This window comes from Coturnix japonica, chromosome Z, assembly GCF_001577835.2.
Source record: "Coturnix japonica isolate 7356 chromosome Z, Coturnix japonica 2.1, whole genome shotgun sequence".
Taxonomy (NCBI): Eukaryota; Metazoa; Chordata; class Aves; order Galliformes; family Phasianidae; genus Coturnix; species Coturnix japonica.
The window spans coordinates 41341604-41358770 of NC_029547.1; the positions used below are offsets into that span (position 1 = coordinate 41341604).

Consider the following 17167-nt stretch of genomic DNA (forward strand, 5'->3'; position numbering starts at 1 on the left):
AAACATTTTGTAATGACTCCAGTTGCTGTGAAAGAACTTTCTTTGTCTTACTTTTGGTGTTAGTAAAACTATTTCTTAAATGTGTTAAAAGATAACTACCATTAAGTTCAACCTAAACACAGTTGTATTTAATATCTTGCAGAAGGCATGTAGATGAGCATAAACTGTTATGTGCTAGAACATGTATTTTGGCATGTATTTAATTAGAACTTAAACAAACGAAGAAATGCCCATACCATGAGCATCCTACATTTTGGATTGCCTCTGCTGCATTGAGTGAAGACAAATTGTCTAGGGCTGCACCTCTGAAAGTTCATCTGAAAGTAATGCCTCTTACTTATTTAAATGGAAACTTACTTCTCAGAAAGGGTGGAAGTGGAATGGGCTGCCCAGGGAGGTGGTGGAGTCATCAACCCTGGGGGTGTTCAAGGAACGGCTGGATGTTGTATTGAGGGACATGGTTTAGTGGGAGCTATTGGTAATAGGTGAACAGTTGGACTGGATGATCCTTTAGGTCTTTTCCAACCTTGGTGATTCTATGATTCTATAAACAATACAGAGAGCACAGTAGCACTATTAGAGCAAATTCCAATCTATGAAACACTCTTTCAACATAGTCACTACCATTATCTATGCATTTTACCAGCTATGAATAAGAAGAGCCTGCATGCAGCACACTTAAAAGTCTGCACCAGGGGAGGTGGCCCACTGTCATTGGTGCTGAAATGCACAGTGTCAGTGTGCTCATGTTCACTGTTTGGTTTCTATAAATGTTCAGCAGGCATTTGTCATGGTTTTGTTATTTTATCAGTGGGTGCCATTTTTTCTGAATGGAGAAATTCAGTTCCACTTCTTTGTTTCATCTGCACTTCTATATCAAACACCATTTTGTCTGCTGCCATCTTTCACAAAGCAACAAAAGGGAATGGAATATTGGTGGGAAGGTTCAACCTCTATACCACCTATTACTATACTACCAACATCTGCTTCTGATGTGGGCCAACATAATACATAATAGGAGGCACTGTTTTCAGAGCAGCCCTCAAAATATAGTTAATGTATGTAAGCAACAAAACTTATTTTAATTTTAATGTTTTTGTTTGTTTATTTGTTTTTGTTGTTGTTGTTTATTATTAAAACATTAAAAAAGAGCAAGGAAAACCTAAAAACAGTAGAATAGGTAAACTTGCTTTCATAAAACTGATAAATTGCTGTAGTTCAGTGGCAGAGGTTGCAATCCTTAGTGAGCTCTCAAGGTTCTCATTGGATATTTTTGGTGAAATGTTATTCTTCTTGTATTTCATCTTCGACAACAGTTGCTTACAAATGTGCAAACTGCCAAAAGTGATTACAGGGATCAGGTGTGATGGGGAAGCAAAGGGTATTTCTCTCTCATAAAACAGGTCTTACAGAAGTTGGATAAAGAGACTTGATCACATTTTTGATTGCACCTCCATACACTCTATTCGAAAATTTGCAAGTAGTGTGTTTAACTGAAAATGGGGTTGCAAATAATAATTACAAAAGAAAAAAAAAAAAAAAAAAAAAAGAAAAAAAGTCTTTTTAGCTATTTTGAAACCTAGTCTCAAATTCCTGTATCGAAACAGAAAGCACAGATGCATATTTTTTTGCTGCTCACAGGACTGTGTTTAGCCCAGGTATCACAATACGTACAATTAATTGGCATAAATTGAGTTGGCATTGCACTGTGCCCTCCTTGTGTCCTGGTTTCAGCCCAGATGAAACCACAGCCACAGACGGCAGTACTGCACCAATAGAGATGCCTTACTCCCCATTCATAAGCTGATTCACCAACTAGTGGAAGTGATCAGCAAAACTCACTCAACTTTTGACAGCCCCATGTGGCCAGTGTGTAAAGCCAGTGAAGAATGGTCGCTGATGGCAGACTACTGTGGCCTGAATTAAGTCAGACCTCCACTGAGTGCTGCTGTGCCAGACATGTTAGAACTGCAGAATGAACTGGAGTCGAAAGCAGCCAAGTGGTATGCCACCACTGACATTGCTAATGCCTTCTTTTCCATTCCTTTGGCCACAAACTGTGGGCCACAATTTTTCTTCACCTGGAGAGGCATTCAGTATACCTGGAACCGTTTGCCACAGGAGTGGAAACACAGACCAACCCATTTGCCATGAGTTGATCCAAACTGTACTGGAACAGGGTGGTGCTCCTGAGTACCTGCAGTACATTGATGACATTGTTGTGTGGGGCGATACAGCAGAAGAAGTTTTCCAGAAAGGAAAATTTCCCAATTCTTCTGCAAGCTGGTTTCACTATTAAGCAAAGCGAAGTGACAGGACCTGCCCAGATAATTCAGTTCCTTAGGTATAAAGTAGCAAGACAGACATCATCACATCCCAGCGGATGTGATTGATAAAATCACTGCTATGTCTCAGCCACTAATAAGAAAGAGACCCAGTCTTTTCTGGGTGTAGTGGGCTTTTGGAAAATGCATGTTCTAAACCACAGCCTCATTGTGAAGGTGAAGCTGAGGTATAATTTTGCATGGGGATTTTGATCAGATTAAACAGAAGATAGCCCATGCCAGTACGGATGGGACAGGATGTAAAGAACATCCTCTACACTGCTGCTGAAGAAGAAAGTCCCACTTTGAGTTTGCGGCAAAGAGCCTCAGAAGTGACCCGAGGCCGACCCCTGGGATTTTGGAGTTGAGCGTAGAAGAGGTCTAAAGAGTGCTACACTCCAACTGAGAAGGAGATCTTAGCTGCGTATGAAGGGGTTCGGACTGCTTCTGAAGTAGTTGGAACTGAAACGCAGCTCCTTCTGGCATCTTGACTGCCAGTGCTGAACTGGATGTTTAAAGGAAAGGTTCTCTCCACCCATCATGCTACCAATGCCACCTGGAGTTGCTGATTATGCAAAGAGCTCAGAAGGAGAACCTCAGCTGTCCAGGAATCCTAGAGGTGACCATGGACTGACTTGAAGGTAAAAAGTTTGGAACATCACCAACAGAAGAGGTATCACAAGCTGAAGAGGCCCCACCATAAAGTGAACTTCCAGAAAATAAAAAGAAATATGCCCTGTTCACTGATGGATCATGTTGCATTGTGGGGAAGCGTTGCAGATGGAAAGCTGATGTGTGGAGCCCCACATAATAAACTGCAGAGGCCATGGAAGGAAAAGAATCAAGACAGTTTGAAGAGGTAAAGGCTGTCCAGCTGGCCTTGGATGTTGCTGAATGGGAGAGGTGGGCAACGCTTCTATCTTTATATTGACTCATGGATGGTGGCAAATGACATATGGGGGTGGTTTCAGCAGTGGAATCAAAACTACTGGAAAAGAAGGGCTAAACCTATTTAGGCTGCTGAACTGTGGAAAGACATTGCTTCCTGAATAAGGAATATGTTGTAGAGGTGTGTTGTGTAGATACTCATGTGCACAAGAGTTGGGCTACTGAAGAACAGCAAAATAACCACCAGGTAGATCAAGCTGGCAGAATTAAAGTGGCTCAGATAGACTTCTACTGGCAACACAAGTGTGAATTATTTTTGGCTCAGTGGGCCCATGAGATCTTGGGCCATCATGAAAGAGATGCAACTTACAAATGGGCTAGAGACCAAGGAGTGGACATATCAATGGACATTATTGACTGTGACACATGCACCACAGTTAAACAAGCCAAGAGGATGTAACCTCTCTGGGAGGAAGGGCAATGGCTTAGGTATAAATATGGGGAGGCATGGCAGGTTAATTATATCACCTTGCCATGATCTCATGATAGTGTTATGTGCTCACAATGGTGGAGGTAGCCATTGGGTGGCTTGAAACATATGCAGCACCCCATGCTAATGCTACCACCTTAAATATTAGGTCTCAAGAAACAAGTCCTGTAGCTACACAGTGCTCCAGAAAAAACTGAATCACATAATGGGACTCATTTCAAAAGTTCTCTTGTAAATACTAGGGCCAAAGATCATGGCATTGAGTGGATTTATCATATCTCCTACCATGCTCCAGCTTCTGGTAAAACTGAACAATAAAATGGATTGTTTTTAACAATGTTGAAAGCAGTGGGTGGCAGAACATTTAGGCACTGGAAGAAACATTTGGCAGAAGCCAAAGGTCCCTGTAGTACATCTAAATAACATTCTGAGTAAAGCAATTTGGGTCTTTCCAGCTTCTGGAAAGGGCAACCCTCTCCATGGAACTGGTTTTGCTCAGGGACCTGGGTGCACTTGGTGGGTGATGGAGAAAAATGGGGACGTCCAGTGTGTACCACAAGGGAATTTGATGCTGGGGGAGTGCAGTCAGTGATTTCATGTATATATATTTTTGTGTGTGTGTGTGCATGTGTTTTATGCTTGTTAATTATTATTTATTTATGTATATTAAACATGATGTAGCAATGTGGAATAAAGGGTGGAATGTCATGGTTTTATGATTTTTGGTTGTTCGTATTCCACATCATAACATCGTGTATGCACTGGGAGCTCAAAGGTTAATGCTCCAGTTCCGGGCACATGTCCCAGAAGAGAAGAACTACATCCACCAGAGAACTTTGCATTCAGAGAGGAGATAAAACACCTGGCAAAGTCACGAGACCTGGCTCTCTTCCCTTCTGCTTGCCCTGACTGCATATCTTGCCTCAGCATTAGAGTAAGGCCTGCAGTTTTCAGACACTCTCTGTTGTTTAATTTAATTCTAATTATATTGTATCATACTGTATTATAGTATGTTATCTTTCATTCCGATATCATATTTAGTAAATTATTTTGTTTCTCCTCAGATTGTTGCCACATGGATCTGTGGGCTTCTTCACTGCACTAGTCACAGAACTGGGCCAAACCAGCCCATAAACTATTGACACATCTACAAAAAGTGGGATGGAAACCAGTACAGCAGCTACTTTAAATGATTGGACAATGGTTAAGGATACTAATTAGCATGATTAAGAATCATTGTGATATTGAATCCTAGTCTAAGCCCATTTCCTTGTGGGAGACATAAGGATGGGTGAGATGAATAATAAAATCCAAGCTAAAGATGAAATGTTCTGTAGGAAAGAACATATCCTCAAGTCCTAGACCAGTGGTGAAACTTAGAGATACATTCTGCCTCTTCCAGTCCCCCACCAAGTTGTGCTGGTGACAGTGCTACTGGATGGGTGGCCTTCCAACCCAGACACATCACCTGGGCTGGTCGTGAGCCTGCAGAGCAGGATAGTGAAGTACAGTCCTGAGTCAAATCTTCTGACTTGATAAGGGTTACAATCCAAGCACTGCCTTGAATTTGGGTTCCAATCACACCGCATTGAGGCTAGCAAGTTTGTGTATTAATTCAATCTGTCAGCTCACTAGGGATACAGGACAACGCTTGTAGCTGTACATCTGTTCAGTTGCAAGGAAGACTACGTTGCATTCCTACCCTGGCTCCTTTATATCCCAACAGGACTTTGAGCTTCACACAATTTGGAGAAAGAAGAATTCAGAGTATGCCTATTCAGTGCAGTGTGAGTATGTCCTTTCAAACCAGTACCTCTTATGCATACAGGATTCAGCAAGGCTTAAGGATCTTCAGTGGGCACTGCCATCAGTGCTGAGCTCCATCATCTACTTGTCTCAAAGGAGCTGCAGGTGAGCATTTAATAAAAGCTGCACCAGAACAAGAAGGTGGCCAAGCAGCTGTTTTGCAGGAGAAGAGCTGATAGCTGTGACCCAAAGCAAAGAGATCAGAGAAAATGCTTCTGAGGGTGAACAGTTGAGAAAACAGAGCAGAGAAACAGAAAATAATCCTTCCAGCAACTCATTTTTGCAAGGCCTATACTCAGGTGCTACTTGTAGCTATGGCTTTTGACTATGTAGTTTGAGGCAGAGTAACCAAATAGAAGCAGAAAAATCCAAGAACAGTCCAAGACATGGAATGCACATGTGGGGAAGGATTTGCTGAGAGAATGCTTAACAAAACAGCATTTCAATAGTATTTGAGTTCGTAAGAAATAGTTACAGAAAAAAAAAGTCTCTGTGATTGGCAGGCTGGTAACTGCAACAAAGTGACACAGAACTTTTAAATTTCCTTTCCAGAAAGAAGAATGGAAAACCAGTTTGCTAGACTGCACAAGGAAGTGGCAACATTTCATTGCTGGAGGTCTTTCAGAACAGATGGGGATCTATCTTGCAAAGTCTGTCCTAGAGAGAAAGACTTTCTGAGCTTCCTTCCAGTCCTCCTCTTCTGTATTCCACCTTCAATAACAGACTTTTTATTTGTTTGTTTGTTTGTTATTTTTTTATCTAACTGCTAAACTTCTGAGGGAGAGGGTGAAGTTGAAATGTTACTCCAAGTTGGAACTGATTCACAGCTCTGCTGCGGACAGACAACACATGTAATTTCATCTTACTATAATGATGTCTACATTCCCCTGCTCAGCTGGGCATTAGCTGTCAACAAATAAAAGATGTAGGCATTTCTAGATGAACTGGTTTATTTAGCACCAGATCAGTCATGCAAGTCACTTATTAAGAACAGACTTCCCATCATACAAGCACATTCTTGTGTCATATTGGCATTTTCATACAAGCACATAAGCAGGTATATTGGTCCCAAATACAACACGCTTATACAACAAAATTTTCCAGGTTCTCTCTGGTTCATTTACAGAGTATCAGAAAGTTACTACACAAACAGGCTTAGTGTGAAGTAAATGTGCACCATCAAACAAGCAGTCCATGAATTTCTGTTAAGTCACTTATGCCTTTACTAGTACAAGCAATCAGTATTGATAGTACAGGTGTTCTTAGACATAAAGTAGTAAAAGCAGGAGTCAGGTACACAGGACATGGAGATAATTTGAAAAAGTCAGTACCAAGTCAGTAACATAGTTAGTCAGTTTGTCTTAGCAGCACATCCCCTACCATTGCATGAATTAGCATGAGCTCAAAGCTTTCCACACCAAGCTTCAGGGACAGGAGCCACCAGGAGCCAATCAAGGCCAAGGAAGGCACTAGACCTTCACAAACTGAATCCCCTCAGGAAAAGAACAGCTTAAGCTGGTGAGTGACTTGGCTAAGAGCTCCTTTGCAGGGCTCTGTAGCAGACAGCTGCACTCTGTTCAGAGCCTCCTAAGCTTGCAAGGACATCCCAGCACAGATGTGTGGAACAGATGCATTTCTTCTCCCCAGTAAGGAAGTATCTTTCTTCCTCCTGCTCCTATGCCTAGGCTGACTCAATCACTCTTCCTATTCTTAAAGACTGTTCTATTTATCTTAGTCCTAAGAACTCTAGTCATGCCTTTCCATTCCCATCTTTCTCCTAATCACTTTGGAGTTCACTTGCTCACTGGCATAGGTCTCTTAACACTCTTTCTTCTGTCAAAAGAAAATAGTGAAAGAGAGAGAGAGAGAGAGAGAGAGGGAGAAGAAAGTCCCCAAAAGTCCCCTTTGGAACATTAAAAAAAATTTCTGCTCCTTAATCAGGAGCACTAGTATGACTTCTCATGAGGAGCATGTGTTGTGAATAACCAAATGGTTCCTGTTATGTGTAATGGCACCAAGCTGGGATTTGCTCACAGCAGCAAGCTCTTGTTTGAAATTACTCTCATAAGAGCTCTTATGGTTTGCAGTCACTATCCTCTTGCAGCCAGGCTGGTGAAGATCTGAGCACAGCGATCAAGGTGCCCATCTCTGCAGTGAGGGCAGTATGGTGGCAGTGCCCAACTAGGACATCCTGCCATGCTCTTTGGGTTCCCTGGGCCCTGCTGTTCCCCAGGTCCTGCTGTTACCCAGGCCAGTTCTTGGGAGGACAGCACTACAGAGATATATGTTTTCTAAATATCCATATGCATATTGTCCACTCTGCTTAGTTTCATGAATGTTTCTCAACAGAGTTACATTAAAAACTACTGCCAGCTTCTGGAGAAACAACACAGCTCTGAGGAAGACACATCCATAGCAAGCCAAGGCAATGTCTGGGAGATGCATTAATAATATAAACAGAACAGTTTTGGTTTCTAATAAATGAACAGTGAGGTCAGTTGTGAGTATCTTCCACCTAAATGATTTACTTGCTCATATTTCATAAGCACGATTGATTGACAGAAACAAGGGAACCTGAGACCCTGAAAAAAGGACTTAGAGACACTTCACCCCATTTTGTTGTGCAGAGAAAGCTGAGGAGGAGCTCTAGAGCTCTATTTGATGTGCACTGTAGAAAAATCCTCCTTTTCCTGCTGCAGGACTTTATCGTTTGGCAGTGCTTAGGGAACTGCAGTGGTTGCACTGGTTTATGTTAAGTTAGGATTTGTAAGCAACAAAATTAAGAATTTTGGTTTTTGTTTTTCCTAGATGCTTTGGTTCCAGCAGGTATGGGACTTAAATTTCTTGCATTACCATACAACTTCTTTGAGATTATATTTGGATGGTTGTGAGGTTTATACACTCTGTATTAATCTGCTAAGACATCATCCCATGATTGCCTTTACTTCTGTGATGAGGCCAATTTATTTAATTCATTATAGTTAACAGCAAACAGAAGACAGATCTTAACAGCGATGTCTCAGATAGACAACCATAGACTTCTGCACTTCACTCTTTATATACCCAGTTTTGCTAGCTAAATGTGGATGAAACTGGAAAGTTGATCACTGGACATTTGCAAAATCTAGATCTCCTCTGTCCTGCCCAGGAGGAAGAAACAGAATTCCTGTGTAGGATTATAACTGCGTGGCCTTGTCACAGCCAATGTGCTTGGTGCTATTGCTTTGAAAGAGAATGAAAACAGCATTCCTAGGGGCTGCTGTGTCAGAGAGGTGTGGCAGGCTTTGTGCACAACCAATTTACATTTCTTAGATTAACACAGAAGCTTTATTATCAGCAGCATTAGCTCTAAAGTCCAAGGGAGAGATAATACCAAGGGCTGGAGTGATAAAGTAATACTCTAAGCATGATTCTGAGGCAAATGAATATGGCTCAGCGGCTACTGGAGAATGTTGTCTCCGGAGATCACATGCCATTCATAGCTATAAACCACTCCTAAGGGTTCGCCTTGCCTTTTGCATTACCAGAGTAACTACCTGGAGCCTAATACACACTAATTTCATTTAAGAGCTTCATCTCAGTCCTGCTCAGCAAAGGGATAAGGACTACAGTCATCTTTCTAATTTTCTTTCCCTATGTGTAGCTATGTAGGTGCAATGATTGATTCTGCAGTGTTGTATTATAAAGCAGATATTTGTTCACAGCTCCAGCCAATAATAGGGACGAAATATTATGAACAGACTTTTCTGCATCTTCTGCCAATACTCTAAGTGGCAATGCTGCAAAAATAAGAGTACAATTATTATCAGCTGGTATTAAGATCTTTAGTCATATGTAGCACACACGACATCTTTCAAGGTTCCTGAGCCCAGTGTTTCTTTATGGTGACTAAACTCACATCTTCACAGAAAGAAGACACAGCTGACTTAGCAGCCCCTGGTGCTGAGGAGCAGAACCTGCATGGTACTCTTCTCACCTCACCTCACCACACTCTGAGCCTCTCATGCCCTGCTCTGCCACAGCCCAAGAACTTGAGTCAGCCCAGGTGCCTTCCTTTTCTGTGTAAAACTAACACAAGGTGCAGAATTATCTTCTAGTTCCAACATTTGTTGCACAGCTTTGTGCTACTTCTTTCACCCAGCTATATGCTCTTGAGAAAGGAAATTAGGTGCCAGAAAACTGCATGATTCTAGGAAATGGGGAGGAAAGGAGATACCCCACCCTCACCCACCTGGACACTAACTAGTGATAAGAGATCAGCCAAGCACACTCCTACAGGCAATATGTTTATACTTGAGCACTACACAGACTTTTGGAGCAAAATCAGTCTAAGGAGGAGGCGTGAGCTCCTCAATGCCCCAAGGTGATACAGGTCTGTCAGAGCACATGGAGCCTGCCAGATGTGGGGTGGCTTCTTCCATCTAGCAAATGGCAGCCCTTCCTGGGCTGCAGCCAGGACACAGGATGAGACATAAGGCAGGAGAAAAGCAGGTCTCTAGCCTTGAGTGTGTGCTGGCAGCTGTTCTTGGAGCTCCACGTGGAAATGTACAGTTTCACTCTCTGTGTACTATCATATAATTCTGCAGTGCTGCAGTATCTCAGGCAAACAAACAACAACAACAAAAAAATGTGGCTGCAACTTTCCATTATGGGAGAGCCTCTACAGCATTTAATAGGAGCAAACACGTAATGCTTAAAGCTCCTTGGCCAACAAACATCAACAAGATAGAGGGCTGGACTCATCTCCTACTCATACACTCTATGGCAGCTCTCACCACCTCACAGTGCTGTGCTGATGTTGTCAGCCTGCTCCAGCCATGTCCACAGCACACAAAGGGAAGAGGGCAAAGCAGTGCTCTTTTCCAGCTGTGTCTTGGTAGGAAGGAGTCAGAACTGGGGAAAACTTTTCCACCGTATTCATTAATCTTTCATACCTCCATGCCCCTGACACTGAATTTCATCCAGATGTGATCTATGTGTATAGGAATGTCAAACACTAAGGTTTCAGTTCCAGCTGAGTAATGCTGGCAAATGACAGAAGACAGCTCAAAAAATTATTGCAGCTGCTGTGGCTGTTGGAGACTCTCAGACTCTACCTCTCTATCTTTCAATAAATTTAAATGTGCTTGTAGACTTCTATATATATATCTATAAAGTTAATTTTATTGGTAAGTTCAGAACTGGGGCACTCTATTTTATAGTTCCTGCTTCTGGACTATGCCTACCTCCACAATATGCCTTCCAATAAAGTGCTTTTGTTTTGTGTTCCAGGCTGGTGGGAATTCAGAGCATACAATGTAGTTTTTTTTCTTTTCATTGCCTTTACTATATTTTTAATCATATATGCGCATGTTGTCACATTCCTATGCTAGAAGATTCACAGTGCAAGAGCTTGTGGTTATACTGACCCTCCAGCAGTATTCACTGAATTACTCTGCCCAAAATTTTAAATCCCAGACATAAAGCAAAAATTTTTGTTGTGTGGAAAATCTACAGTCTCATCCATACAAATTCATACAAGTCCTGAAATCAACATCCTTAAATTCTAGACTAGGTGATTATTTTATTCCCGTTTCTCTCCTCTAGGTTTCTTATCACATTTTTCTTTTGTTCCAACACAGCTGATGATTTTTGTTTTATACAATGCTGTATTATGCAGGGGCTTATTAGGGAAACCAAATTTATTTATACAAAAGCAGAATTACCTTTTCCCACTGTGGTTGTATGTTCTAAGTAGAATTATTCTGAAAGGGTGGGAAGGACATTTTCTGAGCTATTACTGCACTGTGAAGTAGCTTTAAGGAAGTTCAGGGCTGCCTCTTGGGTTACCTTTGCTTGTATGATTGCCTCTGCTCTAGCTGCCACTGTTCACTCTGCCTGATGCAGATACTTTTGTTACTTGAATACTGTACTTATATAAGCTATATGACAATAGCCTCAGCAGCTACAAGTCAACCACAGAGAAATGAGTTATTTACCAAGAGAAACACACAACCCCTGAACAAACCAGGAGCTGGAGTACTATGCTGAGACTTGTCCATGCCTGTCAGACTGGAAGCAGGCAATATGTGGGGCACTACATAAAGATCTGCAGAGACCTGAACCCCATACTTCCACGCACTTGTCTTAGAAAAATAAAAATGCATAGTGTGAGTTTTGCTGATAGCATGATATGGACATATATGGAAGCTGAGAAATAGCTGCCACACATTTGGAAATTGGTGCTTATTATCCAGAGCCCTTCTATGTTTGCTGCTTAGTGCTACCTGCCTGCTGAGCTGGCACTGACAACTCTGACCACATTCATTCCCCTTCCTGTAGAAACTAATTGTGCTGGTGTCCTTGTTTCCTGATGGATGCTTTTGTGCAGCAAAACAGCAGGAGAGTGACCCGCACTCAACAACAGCTGAGCTGCAGACCCCTCCAGCCTGGGACTGCTCTCTGCAGCCTGACACCCTTCCAAAACCTTTTTGGTTCCTGCATTTATTCCATACTAGCATCATACAGCCTTCTACAGCATTTCACTCTGTCCACCAAGACACAAATCCTTGCAAAGGAGATACTCAGCAGTGTTTGTTGATCTCCCAACAACCAGCTCACCATCAGAGACTGAAGTATGTTATATCAGACTTCTGCTCTTAGGGTCTTCTGCATTAAGAAGTTTGACTGTGTTAAGCCTGCATCTTACAGCATGCTTGCAAAAAGCCATGGACGAATGCCAGCTAAGAAGGCAGCACTGGGCTGATGCAGTGCAATCTGCCATCAGCAAAATCACAAACAAAGTGTTCAAAATGATACAAAATCTGTTACTATTTCAGAGTGGATTTTTCCAAACTTGTAAAAAACTTTCTTGCTGTATAAAGACATGAAATAACCATCTGTTTAATAGAGGTTGGATTCACAGTCTAGATTTCAAACTTTAGCTTTTAATTGGCTAATAGAATTCACATCTAGAGGAAAAGTTTTGTTAAGTCCAAATGCTTTAGAAAGATGGCAAGTTTCCCCCTTTTGTACCAGAAGAACTCTGTTGATATGCTGAATGTTTAAAAAGACTAAATCTTAGGGTTTCAACAGTGAACATCAGTAATTTTCCACCTAGTTGTAACTACAAATGAGGAACTGGCCTGCCTCCAGTCTCTTCTGGGTGTGTTCCTGTTTTTTATCCACCGTAACACACAAATGTTGCTCTCCACTCCCAAGCCTGAATTATGGGGTGTGATTTTCTAGACAAAAACAATGCACATAATGTTCCTCCCCTCATGTAAGTGCATACACCCTCATGCTGCTGTTCCTTCTGCACAGTACTGACAAACAAGGCATAATATTTTACTGAGCCACATATGGTTAATCCCTCCAGCACAGACACTCTGATTGTTTTACACTGAAGATAATGAAAGTCAACCAAGCAAAAACATTTTAAGCCTCAGAGCCTTTATGCACAAGTCTGAGCTGCATCTGAGATCACACTGTCATGGAGCAGACTCTAGCTGCATGGTGTCGGTTCCTATTTGTGACATGCTACGTTATAATTTAACAACAAGCAGACTTAAGACTCAGCTAAGACTATATTACTTTTCACCTCAGACACACTGTGTTTCAGGAGACTATATTTCTGCTCAAGCACTCACATATGTGCAGCGACTGTGTCACTGGTTCCACTTCCTCAGATCAGAAGCAAATATCACCACTGGAGGAGGAAATGTTGCCAAAATCTCAATGAACTTGGATGCTTCAGTTGCTGTGAGAGAGGGAAACCTTTGGCTGAGAAATGCATTAGTTCTCATGCCCCTTTGTAGAAGATACTAGAAGGCAAGCCAAGTGGATGTACCTATCCCCTTCTTCAAAGTGGTTATCTCTGAAGGATTTTCTTCCAAGGGAGAATCTGTGAGTGGGTCTTGCTGGCCTGCTCACAGTCAAAACAACAAACTCAGGCAGAACCTTCTACTCTCCTCTATCAGCCACTTGCCCCACCTGCTCCTCCAGCAGACATTACCAAATCACCTCAAAGTGTATCACCCAGAAGAGGCAGACACATGTACTTCAAATTTCAACCATACTTAGCACAAACTCGATGGGTTTAAGAAATGGGTAAATCATTTCCAGAACAATATGTTCATTAGCATTCATTTTGCTGAACAAGCAAAGTATTCCTTCTAATAGTAATCCAGATTACTTTTTATGCAGCACTTCTGCCATGAGTAATGTCCTATCACCTTTCATTTTAACTACTTCAGGAAATGTAGCTACTGAATGTAGCCTGAATGAAGGCAAATTGTGCACGGCCTACATCAAAATAAAAACAGCAAAAGAGGGGTCCTGAGTGTATAAGGGATGTGGGTCACTATCAGCATCAGAAAGTTTAATGAACACAAATGACAGCATTGTACATCAGGTTCTTTTTGCCACTTCTGTAATATAGCAGTAACATGAAATCCCCATGCTATCAAAGTGATATAAAAGGAATGTAAACAGTCATAAATACTGATGCCTGGTAATTTCTCAGTTCCTACTGATCACATTCAAAGATCAAGACAGCTGAAGAGACTGATACTAATTTTGAAAGCTACTGCATGCACACAGCTTGTAGCTTCAGACACAGGAGCTCTTGGCGGATGAACGATCTGTGCTTGTGGAACACTTTGCATGAGAGGTCCTTTCACAGGAAAATTTGGACTAATTGCACTGACAAGTGGAAACTGGTTACTTGTGATTTTAAATTACCTAGGAAGCAGGAAGATTACACTAACTGTCTCCCAGAGTGGTTCCCCAGAGCAAAATCACTACACTGCGGAACAGCTTCCTTCAAGCATTTAAAACTTGTATAATTGCAGATTATTCTCAAAGGCCCTATAAAAAATGTTTCCTAGCTGCACAGTTTAGAAAGTCACAAATAAATGCAACAGTATTCCAAAAATTTGCATCTACTCTACTCCCCCATTTCTCTGTCATTTTTTTGGCTAACGCTTTACTAGAGAACAAAATAGCAGGAAGCTGAATAAGTTTGGTTGTCATTAAAGTGTTGTATATAAACAAGAAATTTCAGAGTAAGGCGTTCTCAACAGAAGCTTGAGGAACATACATTTTCATGCCCAGTGGAACTAATATTTCAGTTTCTTCCCAGAAATAGTGGAATGTTTCTTGCATATAAATCCCCAAATACTTTTTAAATTTTACAGTTAAAAAGCATTATTTCATACAATATTTTTAAAAGCACTGGTTTTGTATTTCCTTCAATTTTGTCTACTACAGGGTTATGAACATGGAAGGAAGCAGTTCAAAGAAAATCATGACATACAGAAGACACTTACTTCCATAAACTGAATTAAATAGCATTTGTTTCAAACAACATCTAGAAACACTGTATAGATGTATATGAAATATATATGCATCATGGTAGGTAGTTATTCATCCCCATATTTTTGCCTGCCAGCATTACTGCAAATAACACGGTTTCCTTGACATGCCTTATGGAACAGTTTATTATTTTCATAAGTAGTCACATGCATTGAAGGTAGAATCACCAGCAGTGCATTTGGCACCCTAAAGCAGAACCAGAGAGGCCAAGCTTACGAATCTGTCCTGCTGAATGACAAGTTAGCTGGTGTATGAAATGACAGATCTCAGCTGTAGCAAGGGATCGCATTGACCTAAGACATTTCTTCTGGAGCTGATTCTGCTTCCTGAGTGGATTTCTCTTCGGGCTTGTTGTCACGGACAGGAGATGCACTACAGCTGGGCTTGTTGCTGTCATGAGTGCTGTGAGTGCTGGCACTGCCAAGACGAGTTGATGCCACAACAGCTTTTACTGCAGCCTGAGAAAGACAGGATCAAACAAGCATTCCTTAAAGGATATAATCTGCCGGCATTACAGCTACAGAATCACAGCTGTAGTAGCCACAGCATCCCGGTGCTGGGAAAATCATGCTTCTTGTTCTTCCGCAAAACTTCATCTAGATACCTCCAAGTCAGATTTAGAAGGCTATTTGAAGTATGTGACTGCAGTTTAAAAGAGCTGCTTTTATAATGTTACAAACTTGGCCAACATGAATATAAATTTTATTTCATCTGCACGCACAGCATTATTTTTTAAACTATTGGACTATTCTGCGCTTCTATGATTCTATGAATCATTCTGCAACAATGTTCCTCATTGTAAAAAAAACAAAAAACAAAAAACAAACAAACCTGTTACTGGTCTCATATACTGGGACAGAGAGGGTAATTTTGTGTTATTCTTACATTATTAACATATATTTCATTAACTGGCTTACTGCTTTGCTCTCACTTTTATGGGTAGGAATTAATTATCTGAATACTTACGGCTCATTTTATATAAATATGTTAGTATAAAGGACCAACTCTATAATAACTGCAAACTTCAGATAACTCTTATTAATTACTAGAGATTTGGTCATTTAGTCTTTGACAGAAAAGCAATGAAGAAATAACCTTACAGAAAGCAACAGCTGCTAAACACAGGTGTAAATGTTTTGACTTCATTGGTCTAAATAAACCAGGCAGCTGGTGATCGAAAGTGCAAAAAATTTGTAGAGAATCAATACCAAGCGCTCAGAGAGGGAATGTTGTTCTTTGTGACCTCCTGGGCAGAGAATGTAACAGCTCACTCATAAATAATTAACTTTACGACTCTTTTTAGTGCTCTTAAATTACTTTGATGTAACAAGATTGCATGACATCTTTGGTGAACACACAGCAATCCCACTCTTAGACTACAGAAAACTTTGAGAAGGGAACATTGTTAATACACACAGCCCCAGTTCTGGATGTGCAAAGTATCACTGTGAATTATGTCTCCCTCGTCCTAATTGACAAAACCTTTTTCTTTTCTCTTTGTCACAATTCTATTTTTTAAAAAATAAAAACATATAAAATGAATAGAAATAAAATTAAGGGTCATTTCTCTGTGAATTTAATTTTGCATGGGGTTATAAAATTCACAGACAATATGTTTTTTACCCTTATCCCACAGGACTACAAAGGCAGCCTCACTCTAGCTGTTGAGAATGATTCCTGTGCTAAAGCTGTCTTGGAAGTCTTAGTAGATACACATCTTGAACAACTGAAGAAGGGACAAGGGGAAAAGAAAGTTTTTTGATGTTATGTCAGGTGCTCAATCAATTACCTGCTATTTTACACATGATAAGCCATTTTGTCTCTCCTTTCATGGTAGATAAATAGATTAGATAGTAAAGGAGCAGCTCAGAATTCTCACTGGAGGTCTTATGAGCATTCCTGCTTTACAGTATCTAATCTTGAGACAAATAATTCCACAATTGCTTTCACAGATATTTGTAAATTTGGGGCCTGTAAATCACAGCCCAACACCTTGTTTAAGGTGTTCAAAATGCTGGCTCTACTATAATGCCATGAGTTAAATTCCTGCTTTCCATTGACCGATGTAGAAAACATAGGTGGTTTACATACCAAAGCTTCTGTGGTAGATGATATACTTCCCATATTTGTGGATGCATATCTCGTGAAAACACTACTCAGATTTTTTTTTTTTTTTTTTTCCTGTCAGTACCCCAATCACACAGCAAGCAGCACTGAACAAAACAGATGAATGGATGGAAGAACTGCATGGATGGATAGATGGATGGAAGGAAAGACGCAGGGAGGGAAGGGAAGTAGGAAAGAA

General features: G+C 40.9%; 1 protein-coding gene and 1 long non-coding RNA gene across 5 annotated transcripts in view; one reads left to right on the plus strand and one right to left on the minus strand.

The window, feature by feature from the left end:
* Positions 1-453: 453 nt before the first annotated feature.
* LOC116652474 lies at positions 454-10541 on the plus strand. Of its 2 annotated transcripts, none has more exons than XR_004305516.1 (2): positions 454-5613; positions 6061-10541. It is a non-coding gene; the product is annotated as an uncharacterized LOC116652474 (long non-coding RNA). The 2 variants fall into 2 exon arrangements; XR_004305517.1 differs by having other exon boundaries at positions 454-5489.
* CAMK4 (calcium/calmodulin dependent protein kinase IV) overlaps positions 6445-17167 on the minus strand; it is a 144107-nt gene continuing 133384 nt past the window's right edge. For all 3 annotated transcript variants that reach the window (XM_032441210.1, XM_032441209.1, XM_015849459.2), the window contains one exon: positions 6445-15320. In XM_032441210.1, coding sequence (XP_032297101.1) covers positions 15156-15320 — 165 coding nt within the window. In that variant the 3' untranslated portion in view covers positions 6445-15155. The remainder of the gene's footprint in view (positions 15321-17167) is intronic.